Source organism: Trematomus bernacchii, unplaced genomic scaffold, assembly GCF_902827165.1.
Source record: "Trematomus bernacchii unplaced genomic scaffold, fTreBer1.1, whole genome shotgun sequence".
NCBI lineage: Eukaryota > Metazoa > Chordata > Actinopteri > Perciformes > Nototheniidae > Trematomus > Trematomus bernacchii.
In genome coordinates this window covers 8,116,991-8,131,266 of record NW_022987821.1, presented here as the reverse complement: position 1 = coordinate 8,131,266, position 14,276 = coordinate 8,116,991, and the positions used below count along the sequence as shown (strand labels likewise).

Here is a 14,276-nt window from a genome sequence, read left to right as displayed (position 1 = left end):
TGTTCAACAAGGTCTTTATTTTGTCTGATATATTGGAACTTGACCAAAACGATGGACAACAAGCCAGGATATCTCACTATCTGCTTCTTTCATTTTCACCACGGGATGTATCTCTGACTTTGGTTCATAAGGAAGGTCTTGCTTGTACACGCACGCACGCACGCACGCACGCACGCACGCACGCACGCACGCACTCACTCACTCACTCACATTCATTAGCTAACAATGACATTATTGTTCTATTAATATAAAGGGAGGTCAGGTACTCTTTAAAACAGCTGCTAGTTATGGGTACTTTTTTACTTAAGTACATTTCAAAGCCCTCTTTACTTTGACTTGAGTAAATAAGTTTAGTCAGTACTTCTACTTTCACCAGAGTATTTTTAAATACGAGTATCTGTACTTCTACTTGAGCAAAGGATGTGTTACTTTTGCCACCTGTGCTCCCTGGGAAAGTGCATTTAAAACACAGTTTGGGACACAAAGCAAACAGAAATGCCACAGGGTCTCGGCGAGCCTCTTTGATAGCGATGCAGCTGTGTTCCTCTCACGTAGGGAGAGATATCAGAGTGTGCATTGCAGATGTGAGTTTGCAATCTGTAAGCTTCAAAGTGACACCAAAGCACAGCAGGAGCGACTCGTTGTTCCCTCTGCAGAACTAATTAAGCACAAGGCCATCTACTGTACGGAGGACGAATGAAAGCCTCTGAGAAACACTACGCTGCCGTGCTGTTTGTTTTCTCTTAAGCTCCACTTTCACATTAGTTTTTAATACAACGAGTGGAAGTGTTACTGAGGGAGCCGCTAAACTGACACGTTCACACGGGGATCTGCGTTACCTGACCTTAAGAAAGGCTGTGTGGGAAGAGTGTGTGGACACTTTTCTCCAAGGCCAAATAAGATGCTTTTGTTTGTACATTAGCAAAGTCAGGTGTGCGCCCTCCAAAGCCTTTTATCTCCTCCAGACAATGAGCAAAGTTAAGACTTCAAAATCACTCTTAATTAAACGTCAGAGTCCTCAGCATGCTGCTTCACAATCTCAACTTAAAGAGCCCTCCGCATGTCAATAACACAAACTGTCAAAAGAAGTTTGCAAGAGTGTCTCCATCCCTGTAATGATTTGTGTACACAACATTTTTATTTACTCGCGTGACAATGAGGGGGAAAAATGCTCCCGCTTGCATAATAAAATGCAATGTAGCACAAAGCCTTAATCACAGTAGGGCATCTAATCATGGATGACTGACCAAAGTACTTACAATCCATCACTTTTAATTACATCACGGCGCCTTTCACTTCATTTTCTGCAGCCCCAAAACTAAATGTTTCATGTATTAATGTCATATGACGTGTAAAAGCATCAAAAGAATAGTCCAAAATGTGTAGAATGAATGGATAATTATGAAGAGAACTGCTCTAAGAGACCGCCTGTTTGATAGCTATGAACCCCTTTCTTTCTTACTTTACCAAAGATTTATATTTGAAACATTAATGGGGATGAAGTGTTTTCAGACAGATGCATTCTGGGGGCTTGTTTCATGTTGAATTCCTGCGGCGTCTGTGCTTGAGTTTTAGCCCACTGAGTTTCTTTCATTTCATTTCACACCCAAACATTGTCAGGGGAAAGTGAACGATCCAGCGCCTCGGTATAAACTGACAAGTGTCAAAATAAAATAGCATCTAAAAGTATGTATTTTGGTCGTGTTTGGTGCCGTTGTAGAAATGTTTTTCATCTTTCCGAGCACTGCAGGATACAGGAGCCTTAACTTTAATCTGGTATTCTGTTTTATATTTCCTGCTGTGATCCATCAGAGTGTGCAGACTGTCAGCGAGCCTCGAATTTAACCAATGAGTAAACGGAAAACTGTTCTCTGACGTCGGCACAAAGCTCTCCTGCACAACCTTAACATAAACCAGGAAGAAATCGTCATTTTATGCACAGAATTAATTGGATTTAGGTCAATTTGGGGCTAGAAATTGGTTTAAATTGGGGCTTTTAAATATCAGTACAGAACTAGTCGTATAATTAAAGTTTCTTTCTGTATTTAAGTTGGAATGAACGTGTGTTTGCCTCCCTCAGGTGTTGTCTGGCAGGCGCAAATCTCCTCCCTGATCACTGACTGACAGGCTGGGGTGGGATAAACTGTGACTATCACCAGCAGAGGATATGAAGAAAACGCCTGGAGATAATTCGGATAAAAGTTGGGAAAAGATTCAAAATGAAAGACTGTAAAACTTCCAATGACTTTAAAGTAACAAATATATTTATTTGTTGAATTTTCGAACTTTAATTGGGTTTTTCTTACATTAAAAGGTGAACGATTTCTGTCAGTTTCACCTGCTGAAGACACTCAGTGAAGAACTTCTAGGTAACACAGAAACTGTAGAAGAAGACAGACTTTTGAAGTCAAGGTTGCCGCTTCGAACCCCTTTTCAACTTCCCCCCGAGGCAATTATAAAGCCCAACGTGCCCCGAGTGATCCTGGCACAACTCGACAGATTCATAATAGAAAGACAGCCTTGCATCCTCCTCAAAGTTAAACCCTCGGGCTGCTGCCTGCTACGTTTCAACATCACAGAGAGGTGAGAAAACGGGCGGAGAAGATCCTCTATGACCCTGGACAGAGGTGGGAAGTAGTGGAGTACAAATACTTTGTTACTGTACTTAAATACATGTTTCTGGTATCAGTACTTTACTCCACTACTTATTTTTCTGACGACTTTTTACTTTGACTTCTTACATGTTGAACTCAAATACCTGTACTTTCTACTTCTCACATGTTGAACTCAAATACCTGTACTTTCTACTTCTCACATGTTGAACTCAAATACCTGTACTTTCTACTTCTCACATGTTGAACTCAAATACCTGAACTTTCTACTTCTCACATTTTGAACACAAATACCTGTACTTTCTACTTCTTACATGTTGAACACAAATACCTGTACTTTCTACTTCTTACACTTTGAACCCAAATACCTGAACTTTCTACTTCTTACATGTTGAACACAAATACCTGTACTTTCTACTTCTTACATGTTGAACCCAAATACCTGTACTTTCTACTTCTTACATGTTGAACACAAATACCTGTACTTTCTACTTCTTACATTTTGAACACAAATACCTGTACTTTCTACTTCTTACATGTTGAACACAAATACCTGTACTTTCTACTTCTTACATGTTGAACTCAAATACCTGTACTTTCTACTTCTTACATGTTGAACTCAAATACCTGTACTTTCTACTTCTTACATGTTGAACTCAAATACCTGTACTTTCTACTTCTTACATGTTGAACTCAAATACCTGTACTTTCTACTTCTTACATGTTGAACTCAAATACCTGTACTTTCTACTTCTTACATGTTGAACACAAATACCTGTACTTTCTACTTCTTACATTTTGAACCCAAATACCTGTACTTTCTACTTCTTACATGTTGAACTCAAATACCTGTACTTTCTACTTCTTACATTTTGAACCCAAATACCTGTACTTTCTACTTCTTACATGTTGAACCCAAATACCTGTACTTTCTACTTCTTACATTTTGAACCCAAATACCTGTACTTTCTACTTCTTACATGTTGAACTCAAATACCTGTACTTTCTACTTCTTACATGTTGAACACAAATACCTGTACTTTCTACTTCTTACATTTTGAACCCAAATACCTGTACTTTCTACTTCTTACATGTTGAACTCAAATACCTGTACTTTCTACTTCTTACATTTTGAACCCAAATACCTGTACTTTCTACTTCTTACATGTTGAACCCAAATACCTGTACTTTCTACTTCTTACATGTTGAACCCAAATACCTGTACTTTCTACTTCTTACATGTTGAACTCAAATACCTGTACTTTCTACTTCTTACATGTTGAACACAAATACCTGTACTTTCTACTTCTTACATGTTGAACACAAATACCTGTACTTTCTACTTCTTACATGTTGAACCCAAATACCTGAACTTTCTACTTCTCACATTTCCCAAACAGGCTGGTTCCTTTAGTTTGAATGTGTGTTTGGTGGCGTGATCATTATTATAATATATTGATTTGAACACGATCCGTGTATCCATCATTTCCTGGTCTTCTCTAAAGAAGAGGGACCAATGAAAACTACTTCTACTTTCACCAGAGTATTGTTAAACACGAGTATCTGTACTTCTACTGGAGTAAAGGAAGTGTGTACTTTAACATCTCTGACCCTGGAAACCTTCGTCTTAAAACCACACACTCCTCAGCTCCTCCAAACACCAACAGCCTCTCACCTGCTCCACTTATCAGCCTCCTAATTCATACTTCATGCCATTCATCACACTCTTATCAATAGCATTGATATTTCGTCGCAGGGTCTGCTAGTCTTTACAACTCATTACCTCAGTATATCGACATGTTGCAAACTCAGGAGGAGTGTCTGAGCTTTTTATTATCTCCAGCGTCGTCTCATTATTTTCTCGGTGCTATGGAAGAATAAATGGCCTCCGCATTACTTCATTATCTCCACACTAGCTCAAAGAAGAATTCAATTGTTATACAACCAGGGTCTTGTTTAGCTGGTTAGAAAAACCAATTTCTCTAGAAGTGCAGAGAGTGGCTAGAAAACAGTCTAACGGAAAAACACAACCACATTTAAATCTGAGTACAAACGACATCACAGTTGTATTTCATTGCACCTGAATCGTGCATATATAGTCAACTGTAATCCCTCATTTCACAAAACAACCTGTCTCCTTATAGAAAACTACTCAAATTGCATTGTGGGAAATGTAGAATGCACTTTTGTTGGACTTATATCTTGATATCTTTGACTTGGCGACCTGATAATAAGACGCAGGTTTTAAAACCAATCTCTTCCTCAGGCAGCGCTGAACTGTACGTCTGTTACTCTGTTTGTTATTATTGATGGGACCGTGCTAAATGATCATCCCTAATACAGATGCTAGGGATGCATGTGTGTGTTTCTGCTACAGCAACGTAAAGCTGAGGCTCTTTCTGTACATGCTGTGAGCTTAGTGACTCAGCAAAAGACACTGGGCTGGCACACTGACAATTTAAACACAGAAATGGCACTGCTGAGGCCAATGAATCACACTGTATGGCTGCAAGAAATAACACTGGCACTAAATCTGAATTATACTCTAAACTTCATGGGCTTTTAAATAGCACGCTGTCTGATGAGAGGCCTGTGATCGTCTGCATGCAGAGGCGTTTGCATGCATAATTTATACGCAAACACCAAGCATGGGAGCACACAGAGTTGAGATGTTACACATGCACGTCAGGAATGCACAGGTACACACAATGCATGCAAATTCACTGCATAGACACGGATGAGAGCACTGATGGAAGTGAGTAAGACGTAATCAGAGACATACTGTGGTTGAAAAGGTGGTTGGGCGGCTGTTGAAGGTGTACCTACAGTAAATGATAGAAATAAGTCTCCTTTCTCATTCACAGTGAATATGTTTAAGATGATTCTGAGCTGCACATGATAAAGATCTCTCTACGGTGCGGCTTAATCTGAGAGCACAAAGGATGGAAAACGACTAATTTGTGACACGTTTTAAAGATATTAAAATCCAACTTGTTCTCCTTTTCTGAGAATTGTAAAGGTTTTAATTTCATCTATGCTAAGTATAGATTTCTATCGATCATTTCAGGTGTTTCAGTTCATTGTTACACAGAATTAAACAGCAGAAATAGTGGTTAAAGTCAGTAGTAAGTAAGTAAAGAAAGGCATCAGATACACCCACAGCAGATGCTCCCTCTGCAAGCATGAATGACCTGGTGACTGACGAACACAATAGAGATCACCATTATCTACTTCAGGAGAGAGAAAGGAAGAGGACACTCACAGGTAGGCGGCTTTCCCCTCCTCGATCTCCTTCCCCTTGCCGCTGGTGGAGGTCTTCTTGCTGCAGACGGAGCGTGTGATGCACATCAGGAGGCCGCAGTGACGTAGGAAGAAGCAGCCCACGTCCACCAGCACCAGGAGGACCAGCAGCGCCCCCAGGCCCAGCCCCACCACCGTGCCCAGCCCCAGGCCGCTGAACAGGGATTCTGCTGAGGCAGCCACACACACACACACACACACACACACACACACACACACACACACACACACACACACACACACACACACACACACACACACACACACACACACACACACACACACACACACACACACACACACACACACACACACACAGCAGAGGGAACACACTGTTAGCAATTCAGGTTCATATGGGAAGACACAGAGGTCGAGTCAGTTCATATTCTCTGTTTGTCGTCTTGCAATCTACTTATTTATCTAAATCACAGCAATAAACCGTATCTAATGTACATTATTTAATTTCATATTCTGTTCTTGTACATATCATATTCTATTTACATGGATATAGATCTTTTATTTGTATTTTATTATATAAGTTGCATTGTTGGAGGAGCTCAGGTCAGAAGAATTTCATTGCCATTTCTACACTGTAGCTTATGTGCATATGACAATAAAACCTTTGAATCTTGAATATTCTCAGTGTGGGGGAAACTTCTGAAGCAATTGGAGTCAGGACTCAGAGAAACACGAGGAGAGCTGGAGCTTTGATGGCAAACACAAATCTCAGGTCAGCTTGTGCTTGGTCATAGACTGGCAACAACGATGCGCCCAAGCTGCCCCTCCTTAAGAGAGATAGCAGCAATACCCAAGCTCCTCCCCCTTAAGAGAGACAGCAGCAATACCCAAGCTCCTCCCCCTTAAGAGAGACAGCAGCAATACCCAAGCTCCTCCCCCTTAAGAGAGACAGCAGCAATACCCAAGCTCCTCCCCCTTAAGAGAGACAGCAGCAATACCCAAGGCCGTAGACCTATGCCATGGGGAAAGAGACAGTGAAAGGAGAAAAGGATGAACTGTGTCAAAGGTTGAATACCTAAGCAAATTATTCCCTAACACTCAGTATTCTGCTGAGAAGACGCCAGATGAACCTTCCCTATAAACACACATGGAGTTTGTAGCAACGACCCAAGGTATAGTCCAGTAAACAAGAGCTTTCTCACCCCAACACAATTATTTTCTAACCACCCGAAGGTCTGTGAATTCCTCCGCAGCCGGTTGGAGGGTTTCCAACACGTAGATAAGTCTTAATCCACAACGCCTGGACTCAGCGGAGGATCTCCCTTATTAGAGCCAATCCTCCAAATCTCCCGCAAAACAAATCCCTCCCGGCCTTATAGACTTTTATAATAAGACGTCAATGGAATCAAAGTTTCAAAGACTTAAATAAATAGATCTGCAGTGCTCTCCAACAGGTGGAGGAGGCTATACTTGGTGATGTATTTGTATTATCAGAAGCTTTGCTGCTTCCTATCTGTTTAAGAACTTTAATCTTTTGACAAAACTGACTGGAAACTACTTTTTCCTTTCTGTATATTCGCCCTCAGGTGCTTCTTCTGCATTATCTATCAAGTGTTAACCTCTGTACTTCCAGGTTCAAATTCGAGTGCATTTTAAAGTTATTTTGCACCACACTGCAGCTGAAGGTAGCAAACATCAGCATTAGCATACTGATGCTTCACGTCCACTGGGGGCATGTTATCCTGTAGCTCACAGCTCTAAACTAACTCACGTGGGAAGTACTTTCAGCTAAAAGTTGAAGTACTTTCTGTAAGATCTGGTCAGCGCTTTAAAACAGCTCAGATGGGAACAGGCAGCAGTGCTTTCTTATGGTTCAAAGTAATGAGAAAATGAGAGCCGTGCAGCACAGAGAGTGGCACGGTTGATTAGATAATGTGCCCTTAAGTGATCCTGGGGTTAAACAAAGTGAACATCCACTCTCGCAAGTTAAAAATGAGGGTCAGACATTAATATGAAACACCCAGAGACTGCCGGGTGATGAAGTCTGGCACCTCCAAAAAGAAAAGACCCCTGAAGTGTGGCAGTGTTTCCCACATACTCTTATATATTTAAAAGTATGGTTAATTATGCTTAATCTAGATGCATTTGACCCCTTAACGCACGGTCCAGTCTTTCATGACACTGTATTAATTAGGACTTTGTGTTGAATGGACATTATATAAGTGTTTTACAGGCTGATCTGCATGTGTAAAATCACTGTAGTGCCCCTTTAAGATCATAATCTACACTATAATAATCTAAACTATAATCCATTAGTATTTGGACGGCGGCAAAATATTATTATCCAAACACACTTTCCTTTTTTTTGGGCTGTTTTCGTTGCCTGATCCAGAAAATTGGATTTGGAATGTAACAATGGCGTCTGAAACATCCTCAAATTAAAGCTCACCGTCACAGTTTCATTTCAAATCCAGTGTGCCGGAGTACTGAGCCAAAAAACAACACATTTGCAAAGCCTCACGCTGAACACTGGAAGTTGTCACAGCGTGTCTCAACCCCGAATGACTCTCATGTCGCTGACTTTGTTCTCGACTTAGAGCTGAGAAGCAGACTGGCAGCGAGTCAAAGAGACACAGAAAATAACCTCGTGGCAAGAGGAACGCTAATTAAAAACAACCACCAACTGTGTGCAATATGAGCTGGGAAGTAGTGGAGAACAAATACTTTGTTACTGTACTGAAGTACATGTTTCTGGTATCAGTATCTTTACTCCACGACTTTCTACTTCTTACATTTTGAACGTGATCATTATTATTTAGAGTCATTGCGTGCCTATTGATTTGAACACGATCCGTGTATCCATCATTTCCTGGTCTTCTCTAAAGAAGAGGGACCAATGAAAACGTTGTCATGTTGCCGTTGTTCAGCATGGAAACATTCATTAGCTAACAATGACATTATTGTTCTATTAATATAAAGGGAGGTCAGGTACTCTTTAAAACAGCTGCTAGTTATGGGTACTTTTTACTGAAGTACATTTCAAAGCCCTCTTTACTTTGACTTGAGTAAAGAAGGTTAGTCAGTACTTCTACTTTCACCAGAGTATTTTTAAACACGAGTATCTGAACTTCTACTTGAGTAAAGAAGTTTAGTCAGTACTTCTACTTTCACCAGAGTATTTTTAAACACGAGTATGTGTACTTCTACTTGAGTAAAGAAGTTTAGTCAGTACTTCTACTTTCACCAGAGTATTTTTAAACACGAGTATGTGTACTTCTACTTGAGTAAAGAAGTTTAGTCAGTACTTCTACTTTCACCAGAGTATTTTTAAACACGAGTATCTGTACTTCTACTTGAGTAAAGAAGTTTAGTCAGTACTTCTACTTTTAGAAACACGAGTATATGTACTTCTACTTGAGTAAAGGATGTGCGTACTTTTGCCATCTCTGAATATGTGCAATATATACGTGTCTGCTAAATCCTCAGAACTGTTACAGGATGTGTATTTTGTAAATTGTGTCCTTTTATTTAATTGTGTTTATCATTAATATTTATGTATGCATGTTTCTTAGTTAACACTAAGCTCTTTTCTGCTGTTACAAATGTACATTTTCTCTCTGTGCGACAAATTAAGCTATTCTGATTCTGATTCTGAAAACACTTTTCCTGGATCTGGGGATTTGACTGGATCAATATGTTCCCACCACCACAGGCTACTCTTTGTATCTCACCTTCTGAAAGTTCATCTGCCGGCTAAAGCCACACATTCAGAGGCGTAAACAACTCCTTGCCCCCTGAAGCTCTCACATATTCCAGACAAATAAAGAGAATACTAATCCAATCTTCATGCCACATCCCTCCCTTTCATAAAACTGCAATACTCTCAAAGCTTTCATGGCGGCGTTTACATTTATCATCGCATAAAGCCATTGTCTTAATAATCAGAATCCAGAAGCACAGACATGCAGGCGTTCCTGTTTTGATTTAAAAATAGAAAATGTCTCCTAATAAATTGAAAAACTGTTGGAGGAACATCCAAAGTATTTAGTAATGCCCGGGTAAAGATGATATCAAAGTGTCGTCTGTTTTTCTGGGAAGAGAGCGAAAACTCTTCAGGCTGAAAAAGTGAAATCCATAAACATCATCCGATAAGGAGTATTACCCAGAGTGCTTAGCGGCAGCCTGACAGTTTGGGGTTGGATTGATACGCTACACGCTTGTTAGTCTTCTTTATTGCTCCCAAAGTTTAGAAATAACTCCAAGAAAAACAGAGTGACACTTCAATTATAATAAAGAGTTAGTGGCTGAAGGGTTATATCAATATTGGCAAACCAACTATTGTTGTCAGTTTACATTTCAGACGCTTTCATTGAGCCATGGTGTTTAAAGAAGCACTATTATGCCCTTCTCTGTAGGTTTTGGTGCATGTAAATGGTCTGCAGAGGCTAAAATCCCTGTGTCTTAGAGGGCGAAAGTAGAGACACTACATACTGATATACACCTGACCATCAGCAGGAGAGGACTCTTTAAAGTAGAGACACTACATACTGATATACACCTGAACATCAGCAGGAGAGGACTCTTTAAAGTAGAGACACTACATACTGATATACACCTGAACATCAGCAGGAGAGGACTCTTTAAAGTAGAGACACTACATACTGATATACACCTGAACATCAGCAGGAGAGGACTCTTTAAAGTAGAGACACTTCATACTGATATACACCTGAACATCAGCAGGAGAGGACTCTTTAAAGTAGAGACACTACATACTGATATACACCTGAACATCAGCAGGAGAGGACTCTTTAAAGTAGAGACACTACATACTGATATACACCTGAACATCAGCAGGAGAGGACTCTTTAAAGTAGAGACGCTACATACTGATATACACCTGAACATCAGCAGGAGAGGACTCTTTAAAGTAGAGACACTACATACTGATATACACCTGAACATCAGCAGGAGAGGACTCTTTAAAGTAGAAACACTACATACTGATATACACCTGAACATCAGCAGGAGAGGACTCTTTAAAGTAGAGACACTACATACTGATATACACCTGAACATCAGCAGGAGAGGACTCTTTAAAGTAGAGACACTACATACTGATATACACCTGAACATCAGCAGGAGAGGACTCTTTAAAGTAGAGACACTACATACTGATATACACCTGAACATCATCAGGAGAGGACTCTTTAAAGTAGAGACACTACATACTGATATACACCTGAACATCAGCAGGAGAGGACTCTTTAAAGTAGAGACACTACATACTGATATACACCTGAACATCAGCAGGAGAGGACTCTTTAAAGTAGAGACACTACATACTGATATACACCTGACCATCAGCAGGAGAGGACTCTTTAAAGTAGAGACACTACATACTGATATACACCTGAACATCAGCAGGAGAGGACTCTTTAAAGTAGAGACACTACATACTGATATACACCTGAACATCAGCAGGAGAGGACTCTTTAAAGTAGAGACACTACATACTGATATACACCTGAACATCAGCAGGAGAGGACTCTTTAAAGTAGAGACACTACATACTGATATACACCTGAACATCAGCAGGAGAGGACTCTTTAAAGTAGAGACACTACATACTGATATACACCTGAACATCAGCAGGAGAGGACTCTTTAAAGTAGAGACACTACATACTGATATACACCTGAACATCAGCAGGAGAGGACTCTTTAAAGTAGAGACACTACATACTGATATACACCTGAACATCAGCAGGAGAGGACTCTTTAAAGTAGAGACCACTACATACTGATATACACCTGAACATCAGAGGAGAGGACTCTTTTATAGTAGAGACACTACATACTGATATACACCTGAACATCAGCAGGAGAGGACTCTTTAAAGTAGAGACACTACATACTGATATACACCTGAACATCAGCAGGAGAGGACTCTTTAAAGTAGAGACACTACATACTGATATACACCTGAACATCAGCAGGAGAGGACTCTTTAAAGTAGAGACACTACATACTGATATACACCTGAACATCAGCAGGAGAGGACTCTTTAAAGTAGAGACTACACACTGATACACCTACATCAGCAGGAAAGGACTCTTTAAAGTAGAGACACTACATACTGATATACACCTGAACATCAGCAGCAGAGAACTCTTTAAAGTAGAGACACTACATACTGATATACACCTGAACATCAGCAGGAGAGGACTCTTTAAAGTAGAGACACTACATACTGATATACACCTGAACATCAGCAGGAGAGGACTCTTTAAAGTAGAGACACTACACACTGATATACACCTGAACATCAGCAGGAGAGGACTCTTTAAAGTAGAGACACTACATACTGATATACACCTGAACATCAGCAGCAGAGAACTCTTTAAAGTAGAGACACTACATACTGATATACACCTGAACATCAGCAGGAGAGGACTCTTTAAAGTAGAGACACTACATACTGATTGAATTGTTTATTTCTACTTATGTGCAATGCCTTGTCTCTCATGCTGCTGCAATTGGGATCAATAAAGTACATGTTATCTTATCTTAAAATGAACATTATAGGGCCCCTTTCATACATTTCTTCTTCTGCAGAACATTGTTAAACCTCTTTTGCAAATGCAGGAAGGAATGTACATCCTTCCTTAGATGAAAATGTGCTTTGGTGTTTGAGTAGAAGAATATGTCACCTGGTGTTTTGAATAGATGTGCTGTAAGGATCGCTAAAGAAAGGAATTTATAGTGTTTGAAAAATGTTCCAATTGTCCTGATTCCTCTTTCTTTGCTGCTGCAGACGGAGATTTATTCTGTGAAGAAGAAAAGACACCTTCCTTCACGAAGAGCTCAGATCTCTGCATGAGGAATTAAGACAAGAAGCTTAAGCAGTGTGACACGAGTCAGACTTTAAAGGCCCGGACACACCAAGCTGACACCAAAGAACTGACACAGACGGACCCCCGACTGTTGTGTCGCCTCGCGTCTCTGCGTCTTGGCCATGTGTCGCACTGGAACACACCGCAAAGACTTCAGCCGACGGCCAAGAAGCACGTACGAACTGCGCATGCGTGAGTGGCAATAACTCTCCTTACCAGCAGGCGGCAGTAGTGTGTATTCGTCATTCAAAAGAGGCAACCGGAAGACAGACTGCGCGATACACCGAGAGAAGAAGAACAGACTGCTTGATACACCGAGAGAAGAAGAACAGACTGCGTGATACACCGAGAGAAGAAGAACAGACTGCGTGATATAAACGAACAACAAATTAGCGTGTGTGTTCCATGTTCACTCTACAGCGAGAAGCTCACGGGGCTTTCCCCAACCTGTGTCGAGAGCTGGAGTTGAAGGAAATCTCAGATCACTTCCGTTTCGCTTCTCATGCACTGATTCGCTAAGCTGAACAGCCAATCAGAGTGATTTCTTTTGCCGACAGCCTTTGGCCGACTGCCCACCGATTCGACAAGTTGAATCGGTGGGCAGAAAAGGTGTCGGCATGGCTGAAAAGACACGACGGTGCGGGACACACCAATCTGAGTAGGGCGACAGGACGCCCATCGTCGGCCAGAATCGGCTTGGTGTGTCTGGGCCTTAAGAGCGAGCAGCCAAGGTGCCTTCCAACAGAAAAACACATTAAGATATGAGGAAGGGAATTGTAATCATGATATATTTCTGTATAACGTAATAAATATGTTTGCTAGTATTCACTGCTATGCGACACATCGTCACCTTTGTCTGCAGGGGCTACCGTTGATTTATAAGGTAAGAGGAAAGAGAAGTAATGAGGTAATTTCTGCACTGAAGGATCACCTGCACTCACACTGATGTAGAATAACCTCAGGTCACCGTGATAAACTGTAGAGGGGTTAAAGCTGCTCAGGGGGTGTAAATACCATCGTCATTTCTTTCTGGGTAACATACTCCATTTACTCCGTGTGTCTTAGTTTGAGCAAATTCTCTTCAAATATACTTTCTATAAAAGGCCTACGAGGCAACAGCAAACCCAACTTCTCTCCATCAATGTTTCAATGAACAGGTAAAGGTATGAACAGTAACTACGTCTACTCTAACCATGCAGACAAAAGTGTATTAAACATATTTGTGCACATTGGAAAGCTGCAATACAACCTCATACTCATATAGCCTTTCTTAAGAGACGGACACATTATTTATTTAATCAAAAGCTGGTTTCATTCTCAATTTAAATCTGCAAGCTCGTGGACATTGGTGTTATTCCATGTGCATAAGATATGAGGTATATTTCTCAGTTTTATGTATTTTAAAACCACCTTGGGATATAAAATGCTGCTTTATGCTACACGCTGTATACTGCTGCAAGCTAGTGAAAATAAAGTCAACAAACTACAGTTAGTTTAACCAACATAACTTG

At 40.6% G+C, this 14,276-nt stretch overlaps 1 protein-coding gene across 1 annotated transcript in view; it reads right to left on the bottom strand.

Moving 5' to 3' along the window:
- The window catches only part of LOC117498875 (neural cell adhesion molecule 2-like), a 78,580-nt gene that overhangs the window by 5,503 nt on the left and 58,801 nt on the right, over nucleotides 1–14,276 (bottom strand). The window contains exon 14 of the mRNA XM_034151033.1: nucleotides 5,875–6,082. Coding sequence (XP_034006924.1) covers nucleotides 5,875–6,082 — 208 coding nt within the window. The remainder of the gene's footprint in view (nucleotides 1–5,874; nucleotides 6,083–14,276) is intronic.